This window comes from Ornithorhynchus anatinus, chromosome 10 (assembly GCF_004115215.2).
Source record: "Ornithorhynchus anatinus isolate Pmale09 chromosome 10, mOrnAna1.pri.v4, whole genome shotgun sequence".
Taxonomy (NCBI): Eukaryota; Metazoa; Chordata; class Mammalia; order Monotremata; family Ornithorhynchidae; genus Ornithorhynchus; species Ornithorhynchus anatinus.
Genome location: NC_041737.1, coordinates 48,094,682 through 48,112,365, shown reverse-complemented (window position 1 = coordinate 48,112,365; position 17,684 = coordinate 48,094,682). Strand labels below are relative to the sequence as shown.

The window sequence follows — 17,684 nt, the reverse complement described above, 5'->3', positions numbered from 1 at the left end:
GCACGGGCCCGGGAGTCAGGAGGACCTGGGTTCTGATTCCGGCTCTGCCGCTTGACTGCTGTGTGACCTTGGGCAAGTCACTTGACTTCTCTACGCCTCAGTTCCCTCAACTATAAGATGGAAATGAGACTTGTGAGCCCCATGTGAGACAGGGACTGTGTCCAAACTGGATTCGCTTGTCTCCACCCCAGTGCTTAGAACAGTGATCGGCACCTAGCAAACACTCGCCAAATCTCAAAAAAAGGCTTTCCCTTAACTCTCGCGTACGGGGGGCTGAGGGGGGTGGGCCGCTAGCCTTGAGGATGGCCACAAGGGGGTGCTAGGTCCACACTGTTCCAGCAGTGGGTCAGACCAGACCGACACCGGGCGGGGGGAGGATTGAAATTTTAGGGTCCCCAGTCAAACTGAGGTTCTAGTCCCTGACCGAAGTTAGTCATCGAGTCTTCCCCAACTCCCGTAATCACTCTCAACCTCCCTGTGGTCGCTTCGTCCCCTCCCGCCGTGCCCCAGCAACGGTTGACGGAAGAGCTGCAGACGGTGGAGAACGGTTACCATGACAATCCGACGCTGGAGGTGATGGAGACCTCATCCGAGATGCAGGAGAAGAAGGTGGCCAACCTCAACGGGGAGCTGGGGGACAGCTGGATCGTCCCACTGGACGACCTGACCAAGGACGACTTGGACGAGGAGGACACCCACCTGTGAGCTGCCCCCCCCCGCCCACGCCAGCACAACCGTGGAGCTTCAGACTCTCAACAGCCAGAAGTGCCCTTCCAGGGAGAGGGGGACGGACCCCCTCTTCCGCCCCCCACCACATGAGAAGAGACAGGAGGGGCCCAGGGAGGGGCCACCTGAGGTCACCGCCACACCCCACGGTCCTGGGGCCTCAGCCTTTCCTCCTTTTCAAGCCAACCAAACAATACTTTCTTGGCCCAGACTCCTCTTGCAAAGTAATAATCCACTAGTGCCTGAGCTGAGCGCTGACGGGAGGGCGAAGTCTGGGCCCCTCTCCCGACCCCGGGGCCCCCCCAAGAGTGGAGCGAGGCTCCCCTCTGGAAAGAGCTCGCAGGCCCCTGCTCCTGGCAGATCCTGTCAGCCCCGAAGCTAGGGGTGGAAGCCGGCGGTCAGGCCCCTCCTGGCCCGTCGCCTGCCCTCCCCTCGGCCTCCGTCGGGGGCCACCCCTCCCGCTCCCCCCCGGGCTCTCCGGAGGCCTTCTGAGCTCCTCCCACCAGATGCTTATTTCCCTGCAGAAAATTCACAAGGCGGGACTCACCCTGCTCTGGACCCCCTGGGCCCAAGTATGGCTGTAGAGGGAATCCATCCCCGCCGGCGGTGGGGGCCGACGCTCTCATCTCCTGTACGGGGCCCCAAATCCGGGCAGTCCGGGACCAATTCCGTTGGCTCCCTTCCCCCTTCACGCCTCTGCAGCTTCTCCCCCCGGGGACGGCACCACCGCGGGGAGCGGTCGAGGGCAGCAGCTGGCAGAGGAGAGGACATCACCCCCTCCGTAGTGGAGCCGGGTTCTCCCGCCCGATGGAGAGAAACCATCCAGCCCGGAGAAAGCCAGCCACGGGGTGAGACCCGCCCGCCCCTTGCCAGGAAGAGCCCTTAAACAAACATGAGTGTCTTAAACCGAAAGATGAGCGACAATCAGTCCAACAGGAAAAGGCAGGGTCCCCTCCAACCTGCAGGAAACTCAGGGACTTTCCAAGTTGCTGAGGGTTAGCGAGTCAGTCGGCTCGTGCCCCCTTCCACAGCTCCCCTTGGCGATGGACCCTCTGGCTGGGCAACCTCCCACACCCCCTGGAGTTGGAGGCTGGGGGTTAGAGGAAGGGTGGGGGCCAGGGCCTGCCAGGTTCTAAGGGGAAGTGGCTTTTTACCCCTTTGAGGCCTGGTACATCTGATTTCCAGAAGACTGTGGCAGGCAGGGAAGATGGATGATGAGTGAGAGACAGCAGCCTGGGGTTGAGCTGTGCAAAGTCAGAGCTGAACAAGACTCTGAGAGGTCATCCAATTCAGCCTCCAGCCCCGGGGCACAGGGGCTTTTTTTTTTTCCCAGGTTTTGTTCTGTTTTATATCTGATCTATTCTTATCAGTAGGGTAAAGGGGTGTTATCTAAGGAACCAAATGTCTCAGCTTCAGGGCAAGACAGCAGAGCCCTGTGGTCCCGGAAGCAGCAGGGTGAGAGAGAGTGCGGCCCCCTTTAGATTTAGATTTGCCTTTAAACTGCCGCAGCTCTTTAAATATTCCCGGGGCAACCAGGTTCTGAATCTTCACTCTTCAGGGAACCAGGTTTAAGAAAAAACGCAGGTCTACGGGGTTATTTTGCCCAAACCCCTCGGGGAGTGGGTGGAGTCCTTATTCAGAGGCTACTTTCCTTCCGGCTTCAGGAATTCCCCTCCTGACCCTCAGGGTCAATCAGGCAGGGAACCTTCTGAGTGGGGCTGAGGGTCTCTCCATAATCCCGGCTGTCAAGTGGACTAAACATAACTGACCTTGGATCCTACCCCCTCGGGTTCCAGTTTTATCACCTCCTGCCTTGAGCCCACTTGGGGCAGAATCAGTCAGACCCTCGGAGAGATGTGCCAGTCGCGTCTGAGAGGGGGTGACGGTGAACCCTACTCACTGATCTGGTGCATGGTCTCAGAGGCTGTTGGCAGGGAAACCCCACAGATGGGAGAGGTTAAACCAGGAGAAGAAAGCGGGAATCCAAGCAAAGATCCACCTCCCAAAAGTCTTTAAAAAGAACAAATAAAAAGGCCTAGAATCAGAATAGCTTTCAAATCAGAAGTCAGGATATGGGTTTGGTGGGCACAAAGTTTTTTGTTTTTTTAAAAACATTTCCTCTTGACAAACGACTAAGTAGAAAAGTCAGCCTGGAAGTTAGGATCTATTTACACCCCCTCTGGAGAGCTTTTCCCCTCTCCTTGATCAAACTCCCCAAGGATGGAGTTTGAAAACATTCAAGCCAACATATATGTACATGACTATTTGAAAAGGTCAAGGAAGTGGTGCCGGGGAGGACACCAGCCTCCTGTCAGACCTATGAGTACTTAGAAATTACAAGTGTGCCAGAAACTTTTAGAAGAGGGGTGGACATTTGTCTCACTTGCTAAAGGGAAGGTCTGGGCTTGCAAAGAGAAGCACGAAGGGCTGGGACCAGCAGGAAGAGGAGCACCCCACTTTTTCAGCCCCTCAGGGATTCCCGGGAGCATTTTTATTGCTTGACTGGTGCCTAAGGGGCTCAAAAGTGAACATTCCTCTCTCAGGGCTATGATCGACCCCATGGGCTAAGGTTGCCCCTAGCAGGACCCTGCCCGATGCATTTCCAAGGCTGTGGAGGCAGTGGCTGTTCTGACCAAACAAGGCAGGGTGTGGGGGTAGAGGGGATGATTTCCCACGTTTCAGACCTGGCAGACGCTTCCCAAGTAACCAAGCATCTGAGGGTGAGTCGATCACCCAGGCAAGGAGTATGACTCTTGGTGTTTAAGGCATTAAAAACCCGAACCAGCTCGCTCAAACTTTTCTAGCACTCTTGCGATTTTGCCCCTCCTAAGGACGGAGCTGATTCTGACAGCCCCGCTGCCCCGGGGCCCTTGGGCAACCAGGCGGGGAGCCGGACACAGGAGAAAGCTCTCTCTTGCAACGATAGCCCTTGCGATCAGCCCTCCCAGACAAACCCTGGACAGTTCCGGATCAAGTCCTGTTTAGCAAGAGTGGACCCAAATGAGACCGACAAATAGTTTTCCTCTCTATGGTCCGGAGACGATCTATTAGACTCATCCCAAGCCCTCCCAAGCCATCAAAATCTGTGAAGGATTTGTGGGGGTTGGATGTGTCGAGATGGAAGTCGGGGTTCTACAAGGCATCAGGGGACGACCCCCCGAGCACCCTTGGCTTGCAAAATTCCCTTTGAGTCACGCACCAGTGGCCTGAGACCAAAGTCAACAATTTTTCTTGCCAACAGCAGCTTTCTCATAGGGCTCGTGGTGGTGAACATAGTGACCGCTTAACTTCTCCTCCCCCTTTTGCCCTTTTACAGGAAGAAAACAAAAGAGCTCTCACAAAGATCTGCTTTTTTTTTTTTTTTTAAGTTCTCAGAATTGTACATGGAAAACGGAAGATAATCACTCTTGCACCTTAGAGCCTATGTGAGCTGGGCTGGGGAGTAGAGGGGTTTAGTGGGGTGGAGAGGTATTGGGGGGCTGAGAGGACCATGGAAGTGGGGTTGGAGGGGAGGAAGACTTGGGGAGTTCCATCAGGACATCTCCCCACAATCCACCCTCCGCTTCCCCCGCCCTTTCCCCCGTGAGGCCAAACCAAGCCTCTTGACTCCTATGAAGGCTCAATCCAAACTGCAAAGGGAAAAACGCCCTTCTCCCCGGGGAAGGCGGGAGGGAGGGGGAGGGACTTTTCTGACGCTGAATGTTTCACACGCACGGGTCAGTTCTCCCAGGGGCTGCCGAGGGCGTGTGCCACATGGACAGGGGTCTGAATTACACTGGAATTTATTAAGTAACTGGATTGTAGAGACTTTGGTGAATCCTTACATTTTCCTACAAAATCTATTTTGAAAAAACTGCATATTCTGTCCATTAAAGTTCTTTTGTGTAATTGGGCCATAGTCTGCTCCTTTGGAAGACATCTCACCACCAAGCTCAGAGGCGTTAACTGCTCTGCGTGGAATGGGTAGCCTGGTCCAGAGGGCAAGGCACTGGTCTGGAAGCAGAAGATTTGAGTTCCAGTCTTCCCTCTGCTATTTAACCTGGACAAAGCCATGCACCTTCCTCTTGTATGAGGGTGCGGTTTCAGAGAGAAATGGTGGAAATGGTGTAATGCACAAAGCAGTCAGAGGGGCCTTAGGGTGTGAAAAGCATCAATGGTGTTTATTGAGCACTAACTGTGTTTAGAGCACTGTGCTAAATGCTCCAGAGAGTACAATAATAATAATCATGGTATTTGTTAAGTACTTACCACATGCCAGGCACTGTACTAAGTGCAGGGGTGGTTACAAGCAAATTGGATCGGACCCAGTTCCTGTCCCACATGGGGCTCACAGTCTCGCTCCCCATTTTACAGATGAGGTAACAGACACAGAGAAGTAAAATGACTTGCCCAAGGTCACACAGCAGACAAGCGGCAGAGCTGGGATTGGAACCAATGTTGGAACCAATTGGAACCAATTGGAACTTGCGCTCTACCCACTATTCATTCATTCAATAGTATTTATTGAGCGCTTACTATGTGCAGAGCACTGTACTAAGCGCTTGGAATGAACAAGTCGGCAACAGATAGAGACAGTCAGTCCCTGCCGTTTGACGGGCTTACAGTCTAATTGGGGGAGACGGACAGACAAGAACAATGGCAATAAATAGAGTCAAGGGGAAGAACATCTCGTAAAAACAATGGCTAGGCCATGCTACTCCTCAATATAAGAGTTTGAGATTAGTAGCAGAGTTCTGCAGGAATTCTATGATTCTGAGAGGTGGATTGGGTCCAGACAACATGATTCCCCTTTTCAGATGGAGAAATTGAGATACAGACAGAAGGGATGTATTCGGAGCAAACTGTCAAACCCAAGCCCACCACGACCCTCTCCATTGAGAGTACCATGGGGATAGGAACTAAGAGGTAATCTGCTCCCCAACGATAAGCGAAAGGTTCCCGGAGATTTGTAGGGAGAGGGTGGGTTATCGGGGTGCTGCGAGGTTAACTTCAAAGGCCCCAGTTATTATTTTGGCAGGGAAAACAGCTCAAGTTCAGCTGAAGGAATACTTGGGCAGGGCTGGCCAGGCTGACAACAAACCCAGCTCCAAGGAAAGGCAGGCTGACTCAGAGTTTATCACCAGGCGCAAATGAGACCAAAGACTCCAGGCCCTTCCTGAGCACGTCACCCACCCCGCTCCCTGCCAGCGCCGTCAGGAGGCTTCACGGGCCAACCGTCTCCCACAGCCAAGGCAGCCAGCCTTCCAGAAAGTCCTAAAGGGAAATAGATTTGCCCAAGTGCTTGAAGTCTACACAGGCAGTGTTGGCTGCAAGGAAAGGGAACTTCTTCTGTCATAAGGACCCCCAATGCCATACCTGTTATAAGCACCCTCACTCTCTCACTAGTTTTAAGTGCCTTTGTTGCCATGCCGGTTTGGTAGTTTGAAGCACTCCCACGAACATGCTGGTCGTAAGGAGACCCATGACCACACCGGCCTTAAGCATCCCCATAACCTCACCGGCCTTAAGCACCCACACTACCACATTTTGAGATACACTTATTTTCAGGAAGCTTCAAGGCTTCCTGGATTAAAAAAAGGTCAAATGAAACAGCCCAGCACCCCATGCCTTCTCTCGGGAGACAAGACAGAAGCACAAGTCATTCCCTATTTCTTCCCTGGAGAAACCAAGGCAGAGAGGCCAAGAAACTACCTACCCAACAGTGGCAGATTGGAATTAGAGCCCAGGTTAGCCCTTCACTGCCAATAGGTTGGGTTCAAAGGTCAGCAGGCCCCTCCATCTCACTTAGAAAAACTCTGCTTCCACAGGAACCACCAACCCCTCTTCCTCATGACCGAACATGAACATCTTGCCAAATTCTATAATAAGCAAAATATACAAAATGTACCCCAAATTTTAAATGCCAAACAAAAACACGGCTCCAATGAATCCAGGCGCACTTTGCAATTCCCATATATAACTTTTTATTAAGAAAAAATGAACAAAATACATTCTTTCTCCATATATACATTACATACAACATAATTCTACATTGGTAATTGCTCGTCATATCACCCATTCGTTTATTCACAGAGTAGTGCTTACATATTTACCAAACCTGGGATCAGAAAATAATTTGTGCTCAGGAAAAAAAAAATCTGAATTAACATTCCACTCAGGCCGGAGAAAAGGGAGACTCAGAACAGCTGAGGGGGACATCGCAGCACGGACTGTACAGACCAGAAGAGGACTCAGCACCCTACATCTCCCCACACTCTCCCCATAAACCCGGCCACTGTCCACGACGCTCAAGAGCTCCTGGCTGGTATCCCATAGGTCAGTGGCAGGGAGAGAGAGGGTCAGGGCAATGCCCTTTATGCCATCCTCAGGGAGTCATTCCCGCAGGAGATACAACAAGGATGTGGGGTTTTCGGGTCTCCCCTTTCCCCATCATCCTCAATCCCAGAAGATTTTTCAGTCATCAGCATGAATGTCTGAAACGGAGAGAGCAGTGCTGACTTCTACCGACATGAGTGTTTTGGGTCTATCGTGTAGCTCGCCTCTCCCTAAATGCCAAGCTTCTACACCTAACCTTGTGAAAACTAGATTCCTAGCAGTTTAGAAAATCCCACTTGCACTCCGATGTTCAGTAGTGCTGGGGGCTCTGAAGGCCCAAGACCCAAAGCACCAAAGGCTAGTACAGTTGCAGAAGGCAAAAAATTTGAGGTTGGGGAGGGAGGAGGAGGAGGAGGACGGGGGAGGAGAGAGGAAAGTTATCAAGAAGAGTGGTAGTGGTTTGAGCAGCAGCGTAGCACCACGGCACAGAATTCATTCCTGTCTTGTGTGGCAAGGACTGATTCAGGAAGATTGATGAAGAGGCCCTGGGTATGATCTCTTTCCCGACACCAGCGACAATGGTAGAGCAGTGTACTTCGTGTCTGGAAATCACAGAAGAGATGAAAGCTTGCTACTTGGGGGCACCATACCATCCACACCCTCCAGACACGATGAACCATTTCCATGATCTTGGAATCACTGGCCCCGCTCGCCTCCCCTATAAAAATTAGAGTGGAGATCGACGGCTCAAATGCCACCCAACCAGCAGCCACCAATTAAGCGGGAGACTGGGTGCCTTCTAAAAATCCAGAGTTGGGCAGGGAGGACGCTAGAGCATTGGGTAATCTCTAGGGATGGGGCCAGGAATAAGGAGGGGACAGGGCCCCGAGGAGTTGGTGGATTGGCCTTGAAAGCCCAAGCTAAGGAAAGAGCACAGCAGCTCTCGCAAGCCTTCAGACCCAATGGAATAGGATGCAGGGGGAGGCATTTGGACATCTCAGAGATTTTAAACAGAGGCTGCAGGCTTTATTTTGAAGCTTCCCTCCGTGGCTGGGCTCCTTGCCCTGTTCCCTGGAACCGGACTGCTTCCCCAAAGGCCCTATGTGGTACTCTTGCTGGTCTTGACTCCATCAGCTGCAGAGAGGCCCGGAAAAGTTCCCCCTGGAAGGCCTCACTAATGCTAGGGAGGAGAGAAATGTCAGAGGTGTGTCGCCCTGGCTCCCCAAACCTGGAGAAAACCAAAGGCCTCCAGAACTAGAGTGATGGGAACCAAGGCAGAGAAGGACTGGAGAAGTAGCCTCACCGAAGGCAGCTGGGCCACTCCCTAAAATCTCTGTGTCAGGCTGGGATCGGCCGGCACTTTTGGGGAGCTCTGAGAATGCGACGGCACACGGGGAGGTGGAAATCACCGAGGGCTGCCTGTGCCCAGGGCCACACACCCAGAAGACTCACAACTGGGCTCAAGGACTCGACATTCCCGGGAACTGATCAGTTGCATGGTAAATCCTGTTCAGCACCATCCCAATGCCTCAGCTGAAGGATTGGCTGGGGTGGGGACACAGCAGGAGGTGATGAAGCACCCAGTTACCCAGAAATGTCCCGGCAAGGAAGCTGGTGACCAAAAGCTTTTTAACTCAACCTTTGGCTATCACCACCTGCACCTTCTGGACAGCCTGGAGTCTGATGCTGCAAAGATTCCATCAGCAAGGCCTAACCTGTGGCTTCGAGGCTTCCGACGGTGCCCAGGAAATAGAATTATTCACGTTAGGTCATCCCAACCTGGCAGCTCCCTGGGGATTTTGGTGTCCAGGATGTGAGTGCTACCTGGAATCCAGGACTGTAGTGAGTGAAATGACCGCAAAATCCTCCTTTAGATGGGAACAGCCGATGCTTAGAAGTATACAGGTTAGACACATGAACTTGAGGAAGAACAGTTCTATGACACCACTAGTTTCGAGCTGGCCCAGTTAATTCGAATTTTTAGCTGCACTAGGAGATGGGGTGGAGGGAACTGCTGGAGAGTCAATAAAGCAGCCTGTGTTTTCTAAAGGGTGAGGAGGTGGAGGGCCCCCACCCAGACAGCAACTGTCTTTCAAGCCCTGCACACCTCCCAGAAATGGCAGGTCTCTCCTGCTGCGGGAAGATGATGACAGAGATACAAAGTTGACGTTGGAGACAGGATGCCTCTGGCTATAGCGGCATCTTTCTGATTGGGTCAGATTCTCCTTTCCTCCTGTATCCAGGGGATCTATAACCATTTGAAAGCATTAGAAGCTCTAACAAGGCTCCATGGAGAAGGGGGAAGACCAGAATTGGCCTCTCTGCTCCTAATATTGTGCCCAAGTTATGCCTCTGTCAAAGCCAAGAATCCAGACTAGGATGCACGGTGTCCACCCCCTGCTTTCCTTCTCCGGCTTCCTGCGCTGAGGCCCTCAGTGCTGTACTATACTCTGCTTTCTGAGTAGGCTTGTGACACCGGGGAGGGATATCAAGACAAGGTGACACAGTGAGATAGCTCCCACCATTAAGTTTTTAAAAATCACCCTCTTCCACCCCTAAAGAGCTCCACTCTAATCTAACTGGACAAACACTTGCAGCCAGCAGAGGACAGGTTTATCATAAGTTTATCCAGAGGCTGCGAGCTGGGTACTCCACATGAGAGAAAAATACTGTGCGTTTAAAAGTCTCCAAATCCAAGTCTTTCCCTTAAAAACAGGGAGACTTTCCAATTGTTGATGGCATCTCACTGGTACCTGAAACCAGGAGCCTGGCTCAAGGAATGCCTCAAGGGGTGAATCTACTGGTCAGGGGACACTGGGCCAGAAACATGTTATCATCACCACTGACAAGAAGACTGTTTCAACTTTATGCAGAACCCATCTGACCGAAAAGAGGGAGTCCAGCAGGGGAACCTCCCCACCTCTCAAAGAAAACCTACAACACTCCAAGGGACAACAACCAGAACCTCTTGATGACAATGCCCATCTTACTGTCTAGACAGAGACCACTACTCAATTTGGCAAGTCTTGGCATTATCAATGGTGGCCACGAGATGCTGCTTGTGCAATTTCACCTGTTTATTATCTAAAGTTCCAGACTGCATGGCCCTTCCCCTGGGCCAGTCAACATGCTCATAACTGATCTATAAAATAACTATCTATAATAACTTTTTAGCCACTCCACACACCCACAGATGACAACTTCCCGCTGAGTTTCTAGAATGCAAGAGCCCAGATGTCACCTGCTAAACAATGCTTTAAAATGCTTTAATGCTTTTAAAACAAAAACTAGGGAACCTAGACTCGGTCACACACCCCTTACTTCCCCCTCAAAATAAACGGATCAACAGAGCAACAAGAAAGTGAACAGACCACAGGCTAAGTATGGGAGTGGCCGACCGGCCAGCTGTTTTGGCCTGGTACATCGTGGCATTGTAAAATAATGATACCCTCCTGAAGGGGAATTGGTGTAGCTCTTCGAAGTCTTTGATTGGGCTAGAAGAGAAGCTTGAGGGAGGCAGAGGCATTTCCTGAACGAATGAAGCGTGCTCCCAAAGTTCACAATGTTTATCAGATGTGGCAGGGGTTCCCAGCCTTCCCCGTTGTAATGTGGCCGACCCCAATCCATCTGTTCTGCTGCAGGAGAAAAAGCAGTGGAGGGACCAGGGTTTTGAGGGCTAAATACACTCTTTTATTTTGAAATGAGGACTATACCATCCCTCTAGGTCAAGAAATGATGGCATTAAGACAAAAAAAGAACAGAAGGGCCAGAAAATGTAGACTGACTGTAGGCTGCCTTTTAGACATGGACTTTCTTGGGAGTTATCAAACAACACATGAAAATGAAGCTTGGCACTGGCCACATGAGCACCCATGTTAATCAGGTCTCTCGGTCTGTCTCCTTTGCCAATTAGTTTGGCGCTAAGGAAGCAAGGAACAGAACTGAAGAACGGCAATATCCTCAAGCTGGTGTTAACGAGGCAGACAGCACAGACTGCCACAAGCGATTACAACCCAGATGGCTCAGAGCAAACTGCCAGAGGGGTCTAAACCAAGTGGACAGCAGAAAAATCCCATGGTTACATACAACAGGCCAGCACGTTCACATCTAACTCCTCACAAAGGGCTCCGCAAAATGATGAGGTCCTGAGCCCGGGTCACCAGTAACCTGCTTTCCACGAAACACTGGAACCAACAAGGAGAAGGTGAGCGCTGGACTTCCTTGCCGTTAAATTGATGCTAATGCTTTCAAACTCTTCTGCCAGACTTTAACCCCCTCAAAGGATGCCTCACCATGATTTCTTCCTTATGAGAAGACAAATCACCAATCCCATATAAAGGCAAGAAAACGGTAGGCATCAAGCAGTGGATGTGGGTGAATATGGCAGAGACAGGATTAGAGTCTGGATTTCTTGGCTCCTGTTCTTGGGTTCAGACCACATGGTGTTTTTCACATACTTGTCACAGGGACAGCTGTCTCTTGCCACCTCCCCCAGATGAACCCTAAACTCCAAAGGGCTGGCTAGAGAAAGGCCTCCAGGGAGATTATAAGTATCCCTCCCAGTCTGTAATGGCCCATCTCAATCTGATGGGAGGGATTATTTCAAAAGGAAATTTACCTTTTTTCCCTTCATGCAGAATTGGCCCATTTCCCCGGACCCCATATTTCCCCGTCAAATCTGTTGAACCGGGAACAGAAAAATGATTTTGATTATATAGTTAAATTTTGTCACTCAAATTGAGCAAAACTGGGAAGAAACTGCAATGTATTTTATTTTCAATGAAGGGGAATGTTTTATATTCTAGTACTTGGGCATCTTAGAAATTTCTGCATTAAGCTCTTATTCAGAATCTGAGCTTTAATTTTAAGTTCTGAAAATTGGCACCTAAGGATTGTTTTCTGGGAGAGAGAGCACCTGAGTGAGCTTGGGGCATTTCATATGGTTCTCACTGTGCTCTGATCTCATTGGGAATGGCCTCTGCTTAATCAGATTTATAACAAAATTCCCAGCATCCTTCTACTTTAATAAGCAAAAGTAGCCTCACCCGGATCTTTAAAAATACAACTGACTAAAAATATTATCGATTTCAGAGTTGTCGGGAAATAAAAAGCAGCAAATTCCTGAGTCACAGAAAATCCATTTCCTCTTGTAGCTGCTCTGAAATGCAGGAAGACTAGTAAGGAACAATACTTCCAGGTACTCTTAATACTCACCTATTAGCAGGGTCAGGAGAAAAGGTGCTGAGAATATGGTAGGGAGATGGCAAAAATACACCTGACCAGAATTCTATGCCTGTGTTTTAACCTTTAGAGTGGACTAAAGCAGATCCTGTACTTAGACTTACCCAATATTCGTTTCTTAAAGCAAAATACAATTGCCCAAACCAGTATAAATGGGCCCTAAATCTTATATAGCATCTTTCCTGCTCTGTCTGCGTAAAAAGGAAAATGTAAGGAGTTTTCATTATTTTCTTAGCATCAGGCCAGGATTTATGGGAAAATCCTCCACAAATCTTCACGGAGATGGAAGAACCAATCAGAAACAAAGGGAAACAATCTTCAGTTTCCAAAGTCGCTTAGATCTTAAAATCGAATTTTGACAAGTACAGCACCAAGAGACTTCCCTCAATCCTATCCCCTTAAGAGACAGTTGAGACAGAAAACTCTTACAGTTCAATCAACAGCCTGAGAGAGATAAACACTGGCCGTGATATGAAATTCAAACACAGTTAGAATAATTTCATTTGGTCAAATTCACAGACCCTTTTCAACTGTTTCTGTTCACTTCAAAGAATCTTGCTGCAACCACTTTCAACTGCTAAAAGACTGCCAAGATGGAGGCATTGGGATCTTTCAAACTACAAAAATCAGACAAATCAAATAACTTCCCTGGAACTTATGTTTACTTCAAGGAGATCGTTTAAGCCAAAGCAGAACTGATCTAAACAAAAAGATCAATCTCTGTTAGTGCTAAGACTAGGGGATGGGCGGGGAGAGAGAGAAAGAGAGAAGAGAGATACCTACTAAAGGCTTTATTGGTTAGAAAGGGCCAGAAATGGTGCACTGCTCTAAAGGGAGCAGGCACTACAATCTTTTCAAGTTGTTGGTACAAAGTCTCTCCATGCCCACTTCCTCCCTGGCTCCCTGTAAAACCAAGAAGTCAAGAAAAACCGACGAGCTGATTGACGCTTTGGGGACCAGAGTCATTGGAACAAAATATTCAATTGGCTAAAGAGGTGACAACATTTTTGTTTTACAACACTCATCTTTTATGTAAACTGCCTCGATTCACCATACGATTAAATGACCTACAATTATCCTATAGATGCCATGTGGAGATACACAAATTACAGGGAAAATTCAACATGTAATCACTATGTAAACACAGGAGGGTTTAGAGCTCCTAAGTCAAAAACCAGGCTCTCGAGTAACTGCCTTTCAACCCGCTAAGCACCATTCTTACATTCACCACAAGATCAACTACTGGATGGAAGGTGATCTGAAAGTTTCAAGCTTATTTCTATGCTAATTTTGGCTGTATGTGTTTTCGAAGTTCCTTCTCTGAAATGGAATTTGATCTCTGGGTGGCTCTGTAAAATTGTTAGGATGGGAAGTCTCTGGAATGACAATCAGTTCAAAATGGACATATTACTGTATAGATTATTTATCTATTCCACCCATGCACACAACTCGACAATGGTTCAAATTATTCAAGCTGTGCTCTGAAATTGATTGACATTTCTAATCCTTAATTGGAAAAGAAACAGGCTGTTATCCATCCATTTTCATCAGCTAGAGAAGACACGTGACAGACAAGCCAACCAGACAAGGGAGCCCTACAAGGTGACCGGTTTAATATTCAAATAAAGACCGGCTGCCAGGATTAACAAGGAGAGCTAGCTTCAGAAGCTACAGTCCCCTTATGTTATTCAGGCTCTTCCTCTTCAATTTGTCCAAAGTTGTTGTCAACTTTGAATTGACTACACTGGCCACACGATGTCTCTGTGGCTCCGCCAAAATGAGAGCTTCACGTGCATTGCTGTTCCCCCACCAAGAGAGGAGCAGGGTCAGATGCGCAGCTCAACCTCAATTCAGAGTACCAGAACCCCACAGGGGAGAGAAGCGAGGTTAACTTGCCTTGTGTACATGTGGAAATTGGGAATGGGAAAGGCCACAAATCTACCAGGGGTTACAGCACAACAATGTCGACGTTTGGGACTTTTAAAGCACTCCATTCACGGTGGGATATGATCCAGGTGTTCCAAAGCAGGAAGCACTAGAGTAGAGGTATAGAATTAGACATTTCAAGTAACTCATTTATGCTAGACAATCTAAACGGTGCGCCTAATTGCCTAATTGCGTTCTCCATTCAAATTACGTCACTTGTATCATTCATTGGAAATACATACAACCACTGACTGCCCACGTCTGCCAGGACCAAATCAGAGTTACTTAGCTTTGACAGATTAAAAAAAGTGCACAATGCGAATCAAACTTGGGTACAGAAAATAATGAAGACATCCATTTCCCATTGAGATTACGACCAACAACGCACCCTAAATCCATCCCATTTCCAATCTGTCTCTTTCTCCATAAAAGGCTCTAATGGGGCTGGACTCCAAATGGTCATTTTGGGTTCAACCACATTCAAATAAAATATCTTAAGCAATACTACAAAAGGAAAAACCTATCTCAAATAAAAAAAACAAAACCAAAAAAAAAAACAAAACCCGAAACAAATCAGCCCAATGCTTCCCAGAGCTGCCCGGGTAGTGGTAGGAAGTGGCTATTGAGGGAAAACAATCAGTTGGTTCAGGTTATGGACGAGTAATTTTGCTGAAAGAGACAAAGCAGAAGCAATGCTATACAGTGTCTACGGGGCATGGCACTGCAGACGTGACCAATAGAGGGCTGCAGCTTCATTTGGTTAAAAGTCTAAAGTGCCAGAATACAGAGTCACAACAAGCAGAACATGACTTTCTACTAGGAACTTTCTCAACAGCCTAGCTCACGGTAAAAATATAGCCACCTTAAAGCCCGGCTCCACATTTTTCTTTGAACCTAACAAGATCCAGTGGGTTGCAACAGAATTAAATGGTTGGCGAAGTTTACATCTTGTTTCAAACGGCCATCTCTCGAGAAGATCGAGAACGGCACTAGTCGTTCAGTAGATTGCACTGACTTCACTGTAGAGCTGGCTGATCATTCTGCAGATACACAATTTGGTACTTAATGAACTACACTTACTTGGCAGATGACCTATCTTACCATTAATTAAAAAAAAAATCTAAATATGTAATCTGCTCACAAGCTAAGATGTAAATCTAACTGCTTAATTTACAAAACCTCTGCTGATTGCTTTAGGGAATTTGTTAAGTCAAATAGCCCAAAACACTACTCCTAATTCTATAAGAAAACCTATTTCTACTGCTTTCCAACAGAATTGAATGCAACTACTATGGAGAAAGAGAAGAGGGGTCTGAAAGTCTAAGTCCTAGAGTCATAGGGCTCTGAAAACCCAGTTTTCCCACCAGGAGCAGCTAACTTAATGGAGGGAAGTGGGATTGAGTTCAGTATTTTTCAGGTTTTTTGGTAGTTTTTTTTTTTACCCCACCCCCATGCTGAGCCTTCATTTACGTACAGAGCCGAGAGGAAACTCCCCATTTCTGGTCCAAACTGCACATTATAAAACTCTGCAAGCAGATCTTCTGCACCAAACTGTCCTGATGGGGTGGCACCAAATCTGAAGCCCGGCATGCAACAACAATAAAAAACTTATTGGAAAACAAAGCCCACATCATACAGTGTGCTTTTCAAAAGAAAATGATTTCTACGGTGTTGATTTTTACTTTTTTTCCTGTTTAAAGGGTGTGTCCGGCTTAAGGGAATGATTGCCGAGGTGCGGCGCACAAAGACAAACAGAACTTCTCAGAACTACCCCTCATAGGATCGGCACTAAGAAGCAGGTGTCCGGGACTGCCACGCACGGACAAGGAGTCAGGTCTGGCTCTGGGAAACCTGGAGGCCCCAAATAAAAGGGCCACAGAGGTAGAGCAAATGTGGAAGACCTGGCTCTGCTAGCTCTTACAAGAAGGAAAGTCAGTGTCACTTTCTGCTTTGCAAAGTGACTCAGGAGGGGCCTCTGCACAAGGAACACGAACTGCCCATGAACTTCCGCAGGACCTTCCTGATGGCTCTTTCAAAATGTTCCTGAAAGGTCAAATTCTACCTTTAGCTTCTCAGTTTGGGGCTTTCAATGAGTGACAGTAGGATTTACAGTCACACAGACTTATGTAAGTAAATTCGAAAGGGATTTGAACAAATCTGGACAAGGTGCCTGGAAAGAACTACAATTGTATTCACTTTTTCTGAGAAAAGAACCAGAAATTGGAGCCCTCTGCTCTTTCTCATAGTATATAGGGTAGCTACAAAAGTCAAGTCCACACACACACACACGCACACCCTAACATACAGCAGGTGTCCTGCAGAATTACACAACGGTTACAAATAAAGGCAGAAAATAAAGCAGGTGACAATTGCTTACAAGGCAAAGGAGAGAGGGAGACCGGGGGGGGGGGGGGGGGGGAACAAACCCAACAATACACAAAAATGTCTTCAGTTGTCGTGAGCCCATAAAATACAATTATTTTCCTCCTAAAATAAAAAAAACAACTGCCTGATTTTTTTTTTACATTCGTTAATTCTTAAAAGTCAGAGTCAGAAGACTATTATAAATATATAGATTGGAAGTATTCCAATTCCACTTTATTGGCCTAATTCAGTAGGGGTGGTGGGTGGGTTGAGAACTGTGGGGTGAAACAAAGGAGAAAACAAGGGTAAAACTTGTGGGTGTAAGATCCCTTCAAAGACGTGGGAGAATCCTGTATTACTGCAGCCCTGCAGTCAATCAACGTAATAGAAAACAAAAATACTGAAAACGGACTCCTACTCTTCTTTCCCATGTCCAATTCCTCTTCAGTTACAGTGTGATGAGGTCAACCAAATTGCCTTTGGGAGGGGTCATGCTGTCTGGAAAGAAATTTACTAAAGTATCAAAAAGCTGAGTTCTTTGTGCGTAGGTGTGATCGACGTCCGAAAAGCCTATTGGGGAGGAACACAAAGACATAAATCATCTGTTTAGGAATCAACATGCTACGGGAACATGGATGGCAAGCACTTCTCTGGCCCCCCGGGGGCATTTGATACTTCCCATTCTGTTTCTACTACCATTTCCCCCCTCCATGCCCTTCCTGAATCTCTTTCCTCCCCTGTTGCTTTCACTCAGAATCCCCCAAATTCCTTTCTCTGATAGTTCCTCCCCAGCTCCCATTCCTGACCCCTGCTTTTGTTCTTCCCTTGGTGCTGGTAAGAAAGCCAATGCCGAAATTAAAAACAAACACACACACACACACAGAAAAGGGTGCTGCGTGGAGGAGGTGGGTAGGGGAGGAGGAGACACCCATCTGTGCCCTGGGGCTTCCAGGGACCGCTGTGAATGAAAATACACTTGGCAAAATAAGATAGGTAGTTGTTCTTTGGGTTTGAAGGAAAAAACACTGAGGTGAAATTCGCCTGTGAGCATGTTTGTGTGAGGTATGTTACTGTCCTAGTATTGATCCAGGTTGAGCATGGGGAAAGGAAGA

At 48.1% G+C, this 17,684-nt stretch overlaps 2 protein-coding genes across 3 annotated transcripts in view; one reads left to right on the top strand and one right to left on the bottom strand.

Annotated features, from left to right (window-relative positions):
- PODXL (podocalyxin like) overlaps positions 1 to 4,618 on the top strand; it is a 31,574-nt gene extending 26,956 nt beyond the window's left edge. Inside the window, exon 8 of the mRNA XM_029073410.1 lies at positions 511 to 4,618. Coding sequence (XP_028929243.1) covers positions 511 to 705 — 195 coding nt within the window. The 3' untranslated portion in view covers positions 706 to 4,618. The remainder of the gene's footprint in view (positions 1 to 510) is intronic.
- Positions 4,619 to 6,672: 2,054 nt separating this feature from the next.
- The window catches only part of MKLN1 (muskelin 1), a 191,490-nt gene continuing 180,478 nt past the window's right edge, over positions 6,673 to 17,684 (bottom strand). For both annotated transcript variants that reach the window (XM_029073153.1, XM_007671025.2), the window contains exon 18: positions 6,673 to 17,142. In XM_029073153.1, coding sequence (XP_028928986.1) covers positions 17,021 to 17,142 — 122 coding nt within the window. In that variant the 3' untranslated portion in view covers positions 6,673 to 17,020. The remainder of the gene's footprint in view (positions 17,143 to 17,684) is intronic.